Source organism: Vicugna pacos, chromosome 7 (genome assembly GCF_048564905.1).
Source record: "Vicugna pacos chromosome 7, VicPac4, whole genome shotgun sequence".
In the NCBI taxonomy this organism is placed as follows: domain Eukaryota; kingdom Metazoa; phylum Chordata; class Mammalia; order Artiodactyla; family Camelidae; genus Vicugna; species Vicugna pacos.
This window is the reverse complement of record NC_132993.1, coordinates 79,626,457-79,640,919: the sequence shown is the minus strand read 5'-3', so window position 1 is coordinate 79,640,919 and position 14,463 is coordinate 79,626,457. Positions and strand designations below refer to the sequence as shown.

The following is a 14,463-nucleotide window of genomic DNA, read 5'->3' as shown; positions in this document are numbered from 1 at the left end:
TTAGTGATTGGGAGCATTTTTGGTTACTAGTCGCTTCCATCTCTTCATTTGTGATTTCTCTGCTTGTATTCTTTGCTTGCGGCAGCTTTTAATATTACCATAGACGCCAGAACAGTGACGCTTGTCCATCTGATGTTTAGTGTCAGTTTGAGCGCAAATTACTGCTGCTTACTGAATGGCCTGCAGCCTTTTCTCCAATTTTGGCTAAACCTGAAGTAATTACTCTTGTTCTAGGGAGGCATTATCGAGGAGTCATAATGAGACTTCAGAGTAGACACTGAGCTCTGTACAAAGAGGGCGAATATGTGGTACTCTGGAGATGTGAGTCTCCCCCAGACCGTCAGTCCAGCCACTGCCTTGGAGGCTCTCAAAGACAAGCCAAGGTGCCCGCTTAAAGGCAAGTTCATTTGACCTGGTTTCTTCTGCAGACAGTGTCCTGATCTTTACTTTCCCCCCTTTTTGCTCTATCTTAATTTGAGTGAAGTGCTTTTTCAGATACATAAACCTGTGTGTTCAGGTGACACTGTTATTCAGGACTTAGCAGTTTTGTATTTCTTTTTTAATCACCTTATGATGCAAAGATCTTCAAACCACCTCCCACCCGTTGTCTACAATTAAGATTAGGTATAGTTAAAATTAGAGATATTTGTTCATCTCACAGAACATTAATTCAAGTTTAATCACCCAGAGGATGACTGCTGTTTTCTCTCCAATTTGCTGGGGAAGGAGTCTAACCTTGAACCCAGCCTCAGGAAATACATCCTCAGATATCTGCAATCTGAAAAACAGACCCAAGGTGTTTATCATGAATAACTAGCTCTCTTAAGTCTGCAGGATCCATAATGGAAGTTTTGGTTTTCTTTTTCTTTCTTTCTGTTTTTTTTGGGGATGTGTGTGTGTGTGTGTGTGTGGTAAAATTATTTTTACAATGCCCCATTCATTTCTGAAATCACATTTGCAGTTGTGAGTTACACATGCAGAAACTGCAGATTGCTAGTTTAAGGAGGAGCCACCTCCCATGCTGGCTAGAGTTGACACTAAACCCATAGAGGTGGGTGGGTAGATCCAGAGATCTGTATCTCTGTCATTGCTAGTTTATATATATTTATAAAGGAGACTGCTCCTGGGTGGCACCTCCGCATTCATCTTTGGTTCACGTTGAACCCGTAGCTTGGATTTCTTGGTCACTAAATTGACTGTACCTTATGTTGATGTGGTGTTGTGTAAATTTCAAAGCATTGTTCTGGCTTCATGGTTTTCACAGGATTCATTCATTTCAAGGATTTGTTCAAAACCTGTGTTGCCTTTCAGTTATGTTTATTCCGATATTGCTTGGAAGCAAATGGCGTTTCGGGGGGCTCTGGAAATCCATCTGTGTACAGACACTTTCTGTGGCAGCAGTATTTGGCCTGTATTTACCTGCTTTGAAACATGTGAGATCACCTTTAGGGAAAGGAGATGGAAGGACTATAACTTGTCCAGAAAATAACCACCGAGTTTAGAGCCATGTAACATATTTGAGAAATTCCTGATTTCTTCCTACGTGTTTTATATTCTCTGTGGTGTTTAGAAGTGCTATGTGTTTTATTTTTCATTTTATTATTTTTATTGAAGTATGCAGTCAGTTACAACATGTCAATTTCTGGTGTACAGCAGAATGTTTCAGTCATACATACATATATTCATACTCTTTTTCATTATAGGTTACTACAAGATATTGAACATAGTTCCCTGTGCTATACAGAATAAATTTGTTTTTTTATCTATAGTAGTTAATATTTGCAAATCTTGAACTCCCAATTTATCTCTTCCCATCCCCTTCCCCCCCAGTAACTGTAAGTTTGTCTACTATGTCTGAGTTTGTTTCTGTTTTGTAGATAAGTTCATTAGTGTCTTCTTTTTTCTTTTTCTTTTTCTTTTTCTTTTTCCTTTTTTTTTTTTTTTTTTTAGATTCCACATATGAGTGATATCATATAGTATTTTTCTTTCTCTTTCTGGCTTACTTCTCTTAGAATGAGAATCTCCAGTTCCATCCGTGTTGCTGCAAAAGGCACTATTTCATTCCTTTTTATGGCTGAGTAGTATTCCGTTGTTTATATATACCACGGCTCCTTTATCCAGTCCTCTGTCGATGGACATTTAGGTTGTTTGAATATCTTGGTTATTGTATATAGTGCTGCTATGAACATTGGGGTGCATGTGTGTTTAGAAAAGTTATGTTTTAAACATTGGTACTGAGCCAGAGAAGGAAGCAAATCAAAGGCCCCCCCTGCTCTTCGTCACTCTTATCTCCATCAAGATCCAAAGTTCTTATCTGCTGCCAGCAGTCGGACACCACCCAGCTCTCTTGTGGGCTTGTACCCCAGCCTCAGAGCAGGCGGTGTTGCTGGTGTTGAGGGCAACTGACTCAAGTGATTTACGTACTTGAAAGATCATAAGACAATTAAAAAGGGGCCCATCACACTCCCTTTCCTCCATCAGGGAGGGTGTTAACACCACCAGGTCATCAGCTGGGTTATAGCCCGATCGGAGCCCCGCCCCATGGGTGGAAGATTCTGGGATGTACATCCTAACCACTCTGCTGTAGGAAAAGTACTAGATAGATTTATCCACCCAGAACGTAGCAGAAAAAAGTATATTGCTGAGGATGTGAGGGCTCCTATTGAAATATAAGTACCAAGAGTGCTGACTGCCAGAATGTGGATTTATGGGAAATAAAGCCCTGAAATACTCTCTCCCACAAAAAGTAGACCTCTCGGAAACAGCTTTTCCTCTCTCTGTGCTTAGCTCCCATTGAGCGTAAATGGCTCTCAGTATTGTGATAATGACAATTCAATATTCCAGGAGGTGGAAGACGAACCAGGTAACTTAACCAGCTCCTTTTAAGGGCAGCTCACCCAATGGCTTACCCTCTAAAATGCTTTGTAGAACATTCGTGCTCAGTAGGTCTCCAGGCAGTTTTATGGCTGGAAGAAAGAAATGGATTTTATTAAATGTCAGCGAAATACAGGCAGATGGTTTGGTGGTAGTTAGATTTACATAGCACGTTTGTAAGAAAAGCAGCATATTTTCTTAAATCACTGAAGCAGAACTTTCCTTGGCGTTCCTGCCAGACAGTGTGTTCCTACCAGAAATTCCCATAGATTGGGAGTCAAAAATCCTAAACCCTTCTGTCTGGAACTGTACATCCTGCAGAATGTTATCCATCAAATCCTGCATGGACGGCACAGTTGTGTTGGGAGAGTTTCCAAGGACAGTAATGGGAGTAATTCCATCATCACCAGGTGACATTTAAGGTTTTATACTATGCAGGTATTAGAAGGTAGGACTTGTGAGTCCATAAAGTGGAGAGGGAAGGCAGAAATAAATGCTCCAAGGGGCCAGGCAGGTAACATCGGGGAGAGAAGGCAGGGTGGGGGCGGTGGTGGTGGTGGGGGGACAACCAGGAGAAGCAGGCGCTGTGACAAACCACAGAGCCTCGTGCAGGAGTCCAGACCCATCCCAGGGACTCCCTGCTCAGGCCATGCGGGAGGCCAGTGGGCATCCTTGGAATCAAGGAGCTGCGGTTACCCAAACCGAATAGGGAAGGACTAACGTTATTTTTGACAAGTGGTGCACAAGTTACATCCTCTGGCATCGAGCAGAGGGAAAGAGACCGACGTCTGAGGAGTAGAACACGGCGTCAGTATAAATGAGCCCTTTCTCCCAGTGTGGATGTACTCAGTGGATGAGTCAGTCCCATGGTTCATTCCTTTAGATTTGTGAGATTAAGGCAGATTCCAACGTGTCTAAAAAATAGTTTAGGGACGCGACTAAAGGTGTGCTGAGGATTTGGGAATGACGTAGCTCCTCCTGTAGCAAATACGTGATGTGTCTGGACAACAAGGATGGGGCCATGCCTAGCAGATCGAGGAAAGCCTACTCTGCTTAATATTTGTTATTCCTCGTGTGTCTAACAAAGTCCGTTTAAGATGTGGTTTCTTTCCCCAGTGGATTTACAGTCTGCTGGGGGGATGAGGAGTAAATCCATGGATCTCAGTGAACTAGATACACTATGGTGCTCATTATCCCATGGCTGAGAACCAGCATGACGTGAAAACGTATATAGAACCGGGAAATTAAGGGGAAATTATCTGACTTACGAAAGGATTCTCAAGGTGACGATCTTCTCTAATAGATTTAAAAGAATTATCTGTTTGTTTACGGATCATTTCTTATCTTTCAGATACAAAGTTAAAGTTGACAAAACTGCTGTTTGAAAACTATGAGAAAATAACATAAATCACATCTAAAATTGTAATGGAAATGAGTTAAAATTTATTTCACTTACAGAAGTTCATATATCCCCCTCTCCATCCTGTTTTTGAGCAGCCATCAGTGGCGTGAAACGTCCTGTGCCGTCTGTACTGTAAAAATAACATTAAGAGAGAAGCTTCTCTGCTCCTTTGACTCGTGTCAGAGCAGGGTACACGAGATTTATTGTAATAGAAGTCTGGAAACTCAGACGGAATTCAGAATCCTCTCCTTTTCTTCCTGCCCTCTGCTGGAAGTTTCCTTGGAGCTGGAGCAGGAGACAAAGGGAAACCAGGGTCTAGTGCCCTCCACCTCCTCCCATGACAAAAAGCACACTCACCACAGCAGAAAGGATGGACTGGAGTGAGTTTGCTTGTGACTGGAATTGCAACAAGACCCTACTAACAATTTTCTAAACAAGTTAATGTCTTATTTAAAAAGTAGGAAGAGTTTACGTGAATTAGTTCTACTGCATAGTCAGCCTGTCTCAGACATTCCTTCTTTCTCTCAGTTCCTGTGAATCTTGGGTAGTTTTAGTGTCTTATTTCAGATAGTCCCCTAAGTTTTCCTGACTGTGAAAAATCAGAGGATGGATTTTCATCCCTGTATCTATTAACATTGTGAAAATAATTCATGTGGTCCATGCAGAGTAATTATCAAATAGGAATAATAGAAAATCTCCTATCCCTTCTATCTGCAATGAATTGTGATTACTTTGTAATGTATCTTCTGGATTTTTAAAATATGATGTACATACACGTTTTATTTAAAGGTCATCCTGTTGAATACTGTTTTGCAATCTGCTTTTTTATTTAATACGCTGTTAAAAAGTGTCCATATGTAAAAATCACTTAAAGACGGATGCATACTCTTCAGCTGCCAAGCTACCACATTTTACTCAGCCCATTTCTGGCTGTTGTAAATAACTTGACATAAATCTTTACTCACCTATCTGATCACTTCGTAGCATACATTTCTAGGTGTGGACTTCTAGGGTCATTTTTAAAGCTTTGAGTCCGTAATGCTGAAGCGTCCTCCAGAAAGATGGTAAGACAGTACTGCTCGGTAATATGAGGACACCTTGTTCCCTGCGCGCACGCGCACACACACACACACACACACACACACACACACACACAGAGGCACACATGCATATACACGCGTGCACACACACGCACAGACACCTCCACTCCCAGGGTCTGACCTTATCATTTTGATTCATCTTTGTCAGTTCTTTCTTTCCTTTTTCCTTCATCTGTCAATTCTAGGACCACAGCTCTGCTGTTTGGGGTGTTCATTTCATAAACTGTTTCACTGTCTGGCAGGGCAGCTCCACACCCTAGCCTTCAGATTGCTTAGTTTGAAAAATACTCTCTGTGGGGAGGGTGTAGAGCACGTGCTTAGCGTGCAGTTGGTCCTGGGTTCAGTTCCCAGGCCCTCCGTTAACAAAAATAGATAAAATAATAAACCTAATGACCTCCCTCCCCCACAGGAAACAAACAAAAATATTCTGGTCATTGTCACATGTTTTCAAATGAATTCATAGCATTTTGGAAGTTCTAGAAACAATTCCTTTCAGACTTTCTTTGGCTTTGTGTTCAACTCAGAGGTGAACTTAGACTTAAACTTTTCACTGAGAATTTGGAGTCTTCTCCAGGAATATAATGCATCTTTCCATTTATTTAGTTCTCCTTTTACATCCGTCAGTGAAGTGTTTAGTTTTTGCCGTGTAACTAGTTCGTGCGCATCTGTTCTTGTTCATTAGTGACTTTTAGAGCTGCAGGCTTTCCTTGTTTACAACTGTGATTGCATCCCCTAAAGTGTAGGTTTGTGGTGCTTCTATTTGCATTTTCAAAATGCTCTGGCTGAAGTTTGATTTCCTCTTTTACCCAGTGAGAGATTATTTTTTTCCGTCTTTTGTTTTGCTTTGCTTTTCTTATCCTTTGTTACTAATGTTTAATTTTCTCATCACCTAAGACTAAGGAGAATTATTTTTAAAGTTCTTCTCTGCTTTCTGGAAGGTCTCGTTCATGTGGAGTCAGGAGTGGGAGGGAAGATTTGTTCTTATTCCCTAGATAAGTTTTATTGTTTTCAAGGACTGAAACGTTCCCATTCCATTCAGTAGTGTTTCTTCTTGTTAGCTCAGTATTTACTGGAAGTTGCTGTAAATTTGTCTGTAGATTTTGGTGAGAATCTGTCCAGATCTTTTATTCTGGACGAGTGTGGGAGAAGGAAGTTTGATGTTTTTGTTTTGGCTGAATTGAAACACAGTTGTCTGTTGGGGAAATGGCTACCAGAGAATGGAATCATTGGTGCTGCAGGAAAGTGCTGTGTTTTCTTTAAAGCTTACTTTCTGCACAGGGAACTATATTCAATATCTTGTAGTGACCGATAATGAAGAGGAATATATGTATGGATATGGATGACTGAAACATTATGCTGTACTTAGAAATTGACACAACATTGTAAACTGACGATATTAAAACAACAAACAAAAAAAGCTTGCTTTCTGTGTTTATGAAGGCAGTTTGCAGTTTTCACCTCACATAACTGGCACACCTGCCCTCGATAGGTGCCCTCTTGTGCCAGCCTGCCTGCTTTTTCCTTCCAAGCTGTCTCCAAGTGACGGCAGGAGGGGCTGTTCAGGTGTGATGTGGTCATTGCTGATCAAGGCCCGTGAGTCCCTGGCCAAGATTCTCCCTGGGCCTCCTGTCACCTCCAGCCCCCACTGTGCCGAGCGTGGGTGCGTCTTGGCCTTCTGCTGTATACCTGACCGAGGCGAGCTTTATCTTGTAATGAATTGAGTCACAGCCTCCCCTGGGATCTTCTTTCTCTCGTATTTTACAGAATTTCTAATTTAAAATTGGGTGTAGAGTTCATTTTTCTCACGCAGGTGCAGATCACTCCCCGTTTAATGCTGCGTTGGTCATTTCTAGGTGGGCATCTGTGAGGGCGGGGAATTTGATGCCCCTGTGTTCCACCACTTTCCCCCTGGCCATGCAGCCACCCATCCCTGCCAATAGGTGACCAGTCCCCTCGGCCTGACCCAGATGGAAGGTGACATTTTGATCAGATCACCTCCTCATGGTTAGTGCAATCGTCTTTAGCACCTGTCTTTAAAGGGAGTGTGATCTTCTGCGTGGCAGGGGCGATGTTTTGAGGCTTTTACCTCCGTTCCCAATTGCAGACCTATCCCTTCAGAAGATACCGCACACAGTCAGCAGCCGCCTTGGCTCTGCTCTCTGCGTGATGACCAAGGGAGAGGATGAGGGACGGATGGAGGCCGTACGGAAGCGTTGCTCACGGGGGGCAGGGAGGTGCGGTGGTGGTGATTCCTTAGCTCCTAGGTCAGGGGAGGGTGAGATGGTCAGAAGGTCTTTGAGTATGTAGAGGAGTTCTATCTGATGGGAACCCAGGACCACCTCTGTTCAGTAAAAGCTCTGCCTCCGGTCTCCCCTGTGCATGTTGTGAGGCCACCTTGCTTTTGCATGGGTAACAGAGAACTTGAAACATTTCCGGCATTTTAAAGTGACTAACCTTGGCTTATTTGTGAAGATGGGCATTTCATTAATTTTAGAGTTTTTTTCTCCTTTTACTGCCCCTTCTGGCTATAGGAGCCTAACTATTGCGAAAGAGATAAAAGAAATATAAATAAAATGTGAATTTAGTCTCTACTATTACCTGCTTTCCCCCTTTTTGGGGGGAGTGGAATATACTAAGGTAAATGGAAATTGACTCTTTGGATAGGAATTTAAAAAGGTCTGTTATGGAATCTCTCATCCAGTATTTGCCTTTAAAAATAACCTTGTATTTCAGGATTACATGTCTAAAGTTATACATTGTATAAACTATATCTTTTACATATTAATTTATATATTGTATTAAGGCCTTTTCTTATAGGATTTAAATTGGATAGATCGAGAGAAAAATTTCTGTTGTATCCTTAATAATGCATGAATTTAGAACTATATCTTTATGTAGTGGTTTTGACCAGTTATTTTTGGTAGTAAAACTTATTTAGCAGACTTCTTTTCTTTTCTTTTTTCTTCTTTTTCCTTTGGTAGGGGGAAGTAATTAGCTTTACTCATATTTATTTATTCCTAGAGAAAATACTGGGGATTGAACCCAGGACCTTAGCTTGTGCTCCACCACTTGAGCTATGCCCTCCCCCCCAGCAAATTTATTATTGATTCTTTCTTTTAAAATAAAGACAGTAGCTATTCTCAAATTTTTAAAGAAGTTTAATCCTACAGCAAAATTCTCTTACGCTATGACTTGAATTACTGCTCAGAAGTCATTGTTAAATTCCTTTTCTTGGGTTAAATGTGAGACAGACCACTTCTAATTATTGCAGTTTAATCTGTGGCTAATATCTTATTTTCAGGGAAAAAATGATAAGGCTTTGATTTCCCAGTTTACTAAATAAATTCTTGGTCAATTATTTGAAGAACCTTCTGAGATAAAAATCTTTTGACATTATTTTCCATGAATTTTGGTATTTTGGTGCCATCTTGTGGCGGGACCTGGTAGTAGCCACAGCACTCACACATTTTTAATCAGTGTCCTGGATGGGATAAGAGACTGGAAATACTTTCCAAAATGCAAATCACGTCCTACTGTAAGTCTACATTTGAAGTGTTGAGAATGACTTGTTATGTGGTGCATGGGAAGACAAAAGTAATAAGGAGTTTAATGTATGATTCTCGGGTTCTAAAGTTCTGTGTCGTGATATTTGCCCTCAGTTGCTGCTGTTCGAGCGCTCTTGGATGAGCAGGTGGAAGTCCTCCGTTCTGCACGAAGGGGAAGGGAACATCAGGAGTGTGAAGTGGAGAGGCCATCTGATCGCCTGGGCCAATAATATGGTAAAACCGCGCCTCCGTCTCCCTGGTGCTGGGTCAGAGCCGGGAGGGCGGGCGACCCGAGAGGGCCGTGACCCAGGGAGGAGCTGCCACCCCTGCCGCCGCCGTTTCTGAAGGATACATGTGGCGGTGGAGATCATACCCGGAAGGGGAGAGAAATGAGATTGCTTTGGGCTTTCATCAGAGAGTAATTGCTGACATCCTCTGGTCTCGATTTTAGAGTAAGAAACCCAAGGCATGGAGAACAGCCCAGAAAATGAAAAGGCATCTTAATAATTGAAAGGCTGCATGGGGAACGTGGTCTGAAAATACCATTTTCCTGTTAGCCAAGGGCAAGTGCCAGCTGATATGAAACAAGGGCAGGATATTGCTGCCTTTTCTTTTACTCCCAGGCCTTTCAAAAGGTGGATCCTCATTTTTGGTGCTTCACTTATTTCAGGTTGACTCAGTCTGAGTCACGGCCAAGTTGAAAGTTTAAAAATTTCCATTTGGACGTCTGGCCCCTCTTTTGGAATTTGGAGGTATCATTTAGCAAATCAGTTCTCTTCAGTTTTAAAGGCTAGAAACTTGCAGAATCTACTGTGCTAGTCAGGACTTTTCTTAACTTCTCCTGGGTCGCAGTCAAGGTAAACAGACGTGTGGCCTCTTGCTTTATTTTCATTTCGCTGCTGGCTTGATGTTTCCATCTGAGTACTTTAAAATGTCAGGCGGAGTTTTTTTTTTTTTTTTCCATAGTGACTTTTTGGATTCAAAGCTTTTCTGAACACCAAACCCCACAGTTGTGGTGGAACAACACGATTAGAAACGTCACTTGTCTGTCATTTTGGAAATGCAGCTGTTGATATCTGTATATTTCACATGTGTGTTGGACTGGAGTCACCTGCGCCATCCACTCGTAAAGTCTCGTTTGCCTGGAAAGAAGGATGGAGGTTTTCTTTTGTTTTGGGTTTTCCCAGGTTCGTGTGGAGGAGGAACGTTCCCGTTGCGCAGGTCCCAGCAGCACAGCTCCCAGCAGTGCTCAGTAAATACTGTCAGTGCTTTGCAGTGCTGGTATCAGTGGAGGAAAGACTGGTGGTCGTTAATAAATTTCCTTTTACTGTCCTTCTCCCAAGTAGAGGATGCTGAATGCTGTCTTCTTTTCCAGGGTGTGAAGATTTTTGATATCACCTCCAAACAGAGAATCACCAACGTGCCCCGGGATGATATAAGTCTGCGCCCCGATATGTACCCCTGCAGCCTCTGCTGGAAGGACAGCGTGACCCTGATTATCGGCTGGGGGACGTCTGTCAAGGTGGCTTTGCTCGTCTTTTTCATAAGTCCATGCGGTTGTAGATCTACTGAAGGTGGTCCAGAGGAACATGAGTTCTCGAATGGTTTCTCGGAGCCAGAATATTTTCGCCTGCGTATTATCGTCCTGTGATAATCATTTAATATTCAAATTCTTTCATGGGTGTAACTTTTAAGATCTGCCCTTTTCCATGCCATGCAGATCACATCGTGAACGTTGTTGTGTCCAGAATGGTGCTGCCTTTTCTGTCTTTTCTTTCCCCTATAACCTCGTCGGCTTTAGCGATTTATAGGCGTGTGGTTAGTGTTGTGGTTCACCTGCGTCCCTTGCTTTCTTGTTCTGTCCATTTCCCTTAGCTTTGATCCCGAACTTCTTCATTAGACCTAATGGTGGAGAAAGAAGGTTGACACTAAGTCATCCTGCCTGCTTGCTAATTGTTTTGCAGAGTAGAGGACCAGACTTACTATCGATGATAAGATTTAGGGCTGTTGAATCGTGCATAATTATCTGCCTTTTATGTGCCTGGGTAAATGAAATGTAGCTGTTCTGCAAAAGGGGGCCCAAAGTTCATTCACCTTTATCTCATGCCTACTAGTGCCTGTCTGCATGAGATAATTCAGAGCCAAAAGTTGTTTGTGTCCCTTTAAAAAAATATATAGCTTCATCTAAACAAAGTCAGCTAAAACTTAGCTGAGCTAAAAACAGTGTGAGAAAGTATCCGAGCAATAGTCTCATGGAAGAGCTCAGGCTTTGGAGTCAGGCAGACCTGGGATCCATTCCAGCGTATCCACTTACTGCCTGTGTGACCCAGTCTGAGCCTTACTCTCCTCATCTGCAAAATGGGGATGCTGATTGTGTCATCACACGTCTTTGGGGGGATTAAATGAAAAGCATAGCATAGAATCTGACATATTGTGCTTAATAGCTATCAGCTGCCATTGTGCTGTAAAATTCTAGAAAAGTCATGAGCGAGATGTGGCCATTTAAAATTCTTCTAGGGAGAAGAAAGCATTAAAAAGGACTAATGCAGTGATTGTTATGACCAAAATAAGCATTGTTAGTTCGAGGTCAGGTCCTCCGGGCTCGCACGTTGACGTGATTCAGGCTCTTTCTTTCTTCACTGAACGTGTGGTAAGTGTTTTCATGGGTTAAGTGAACATAACATGATTCACACCTAGGGTGTCAGGAAGGAGGTCGTGCCCCAAAGTCTAGGATTTAAAAAACAAAAAAGATCCCCAATCTCTGTATCCATGTGTGTAGTTACTGATCCCATAAACTTATTATTTTCTTGATATTTTAAAAATTTCTTAAATGGACCAAGTGGCTTTTTTCTTTGTCTTAAACTTGTGATTTTCTTTTTTTTTGGTGAAAGACAAAGGAAATTAGCCTGTAGGGACCATGTAAGAAGTTTGCTGATTGCTACTGGAAATGCTTCTTCTATTAGGCTGCATAATGGTCCCCAAAGATAGCAGGTCTTAATTCCTGCAACCTTAGGTGTCTCTCTGGCAAAAGAGTAGGGCACAAGATGTGACTAATCGAGCACCTTGAGATGGGGAGATGGGCCTGCACACTCTGAGTGGGCGCTAAACGCAGTATCCTTAGAAGAGGGAGCTACGGAGGAGGAGAAGGCAGTGTGACCACGGACACGGGCACTGGGGCGATGCCGCCAAGGATGCCAGCAGCCATCAGGAGCTAGAGGAGGCAAGAAGCAGTTCTTCCCTAGAGCCTCTGGAGGGAGCGGAGCACGGCCCTGCCGATGCCCTGATCTTGGCCCAGGGAAGCTGGTTTCAGACGTCTGGCCTCCAGAACTCAGAATGGATGTCTGTTGCTCTAAACCACCAAATTTGGGGTAATCTGTTCGCGCCCATGGGAAACGAATGCGCTTCCGCTGTGCCCAAATCACGGTCCAACTCACGTATAATTTTTCATGCCAGATGTTAATTATATTGGGAATTCCTTTTGTTCAGACTCAGTTGGTAGCACGTTGAGCACTTCTCAGTCCGGAATGTTACAGTGTTCCGCTGAGGGAAGAGGAGAGAGGGCACAGAGAGCGGGTTTTTGGGGAGGAACAACCACAACAGCGTAGTGAGGTGTGATGAGAGCTGGCCAGTCCACCTGCTCGTCCGCGCTGCCCAGGTTCCTTTGACGTGCCAGGCAAGGTTCTGTTGTTGCAGGTACATAATTAAACCATTGGACGGCTTCCCTCTCTGGGCAGATTTACATTCTAGTGAAGGAAGACGGACAAGCAAGTAAATATGCCATGGTGGTGGTGGTAAATACCAAGGAGGGCAGTAAAACAGGAAAATGGGGAAAGGGGATCGGGGCAGGTGCCGTTTAATATAGGGCAGTCCAGGGAAGGCATCTCTCATAACTAACGTCATCTGGCCAGAGATCTGGAGGGCGGACACCATGCAGCTCTGGGGGAAGGGGGTGTCAGCACAGGGAGCAGCCAGGAAAAATTCCTGAAGCAGGATTGTGATGGGTGAGTCTTTGTGGAGCAGAAAGGGAGCCAGTACTGCCAGAGCAGGCGGAGCAGGTGTGAAGGAGAGGGCTGGACGAGGAGGAGGGGGATGGAGGGAGGTAGAGAGGGGTGTCGTGGTGGAGCAGGTCTTGTAGGGGCTCACGGGGCTTTGTGAAATCGTTGGCTTTGATTCGGGTGAGATGGGAAGCCCGCAGAGGGTTTCGAGCTGTGGAGTTAGTCAAATGACCTAACTTGGATTTTGAAAGGATCACTCTGGCTGCTATGTGGAGCTCAGCAGCTGAGGGGCAGGAAACAGGGGAGGCTGGTCAGTGCCTGCTACAGTAACGTTAGATATACAGGTCACAGCGTCTTGGCTCAGCCCGGTGCAGCTGGTGAGGACTGGCTGGGTTCTGAATTTATTTTGCCAGTTGACCCCATGGTACTTGCTGATGATGGGATGTGGGATGTAAGAAAAAGAAAGATGCCCAGGGCAGCTTTGTTTTCACCTGAGCCACTGAAAAACGGAGCTGCCTTCTACTGAAATGGGAAAGGCTGCTGATGGAGATGGTCCAAGGAGAAAGGGCACAGGTGGTTTGGTATGTGTGCACTTGAGCTCCTGTTAGACACGGAGGGGAGGAGCTGGGGAGACAGCTGGACGAAGCACATGAGAGTTTGCAGACAAGAACGAAACTGTCGACGTGAAGGATCCTGAAATCATCCATCTGCTCTCACGCGGCACGTGAGTGGAGGGTGGTCCTTCACCCCACCCAGCGGCAGGGGCTCCCAGCCGTCTGTGAGGCAGGTCCTGGGATGAGCGCTCAGACTGCAGTGCTGAGCGGGGTACAACAGGCCATAACCCGGCTGCCAGGAGTGTCACTTGTCCTCATCTTGAGAGAGGCTGTGGCATGGCCAGAGACCCCATCAGGCCTCCAGCTTTGTGGCCCTGGGCAGCCCTCAGAGCCTCTAGATCAGGGTGAATGGCATCACCTTTCAGGGCTGTCGGAGGATTAGAAGAGGCCTGGGTTGTCCTCAAGTTCTGTCACCATCTCTCAGATCTCTGCACTTCTCCCCAGAGTCAGGTCCCCCCGGCTCTAGTTTTGCCCCCACCTTAATTCTGTGCAGCCAGGATGCTCTTTCCAGAGTGCAGAGCAGATGATGTCAGTCCCCTCTTTAAACCCCTCCAGGGATCCTCATTGCTCATAGGGTGACATCCTCCTTCTTGACCTGGCTTCCAAGCTTCTGCATGATCCCCCACCACCACCGCCCTGTGTCCCTCTCCAGCTGCAACTCTGCCCCCTCCTTCCCCCACACACTCTGCTTCTGTCTGAGTACCTTGCAGTTGAGAGCCCCATGTGGTCCAGTGGCCCTTTTGCACCTGTCCTGTATCTCCTACTTTAACTTACACGACACTTCTTCCAGGAAGCCTTCCATCCCTGCTGCAGATGCCCCTGCTGTATACTTCTGCACTTCCCCATCGCACTTGAGGAGAATGCCTTGTAAATTGTGTCTCCCCAACTGGCCCATCATCTTCCTAAGCACAGAGCTGTATTCTGTTTTACAAA

General features: G+C 44.3%; 1 protein-coding gene across 2 annotated transcripts in view; it reads left to right on the top strand.

Moving 5' to 3' along the window:
• VPS41 (VPS41 subunit of HOPS complex) overlaps nt 1-14,463 on the top strand; it is a 176,779-nt gene that overhangs the window by 93,806 nt on the left and 68,510 nt on the right. The window contains exons 1-3 of one of the 2 annotated variants that reach the window (XM_072965235.1): nt 4,579-4,656; nt 9,036-9,155; nt 10,297-10,443. In XM_072965235.1, coding sequence (XP_072821336.1) covers nt 9,060-9,155; nt 10,297-10,443 — 243 coding nt within the window. In that variant the 5' untranslated portion in view covers nt 4,579-4,656; nt 9,036-9,059. Of the gene's footprint in view, nt 1-4,578; nt 4,657-9,035; nt 9,156-10,296; nt 10,444-14,463 lie in introns of those variants that run through there. The other variant, XM_072965234.1, reaches the window with a different exon arrangement.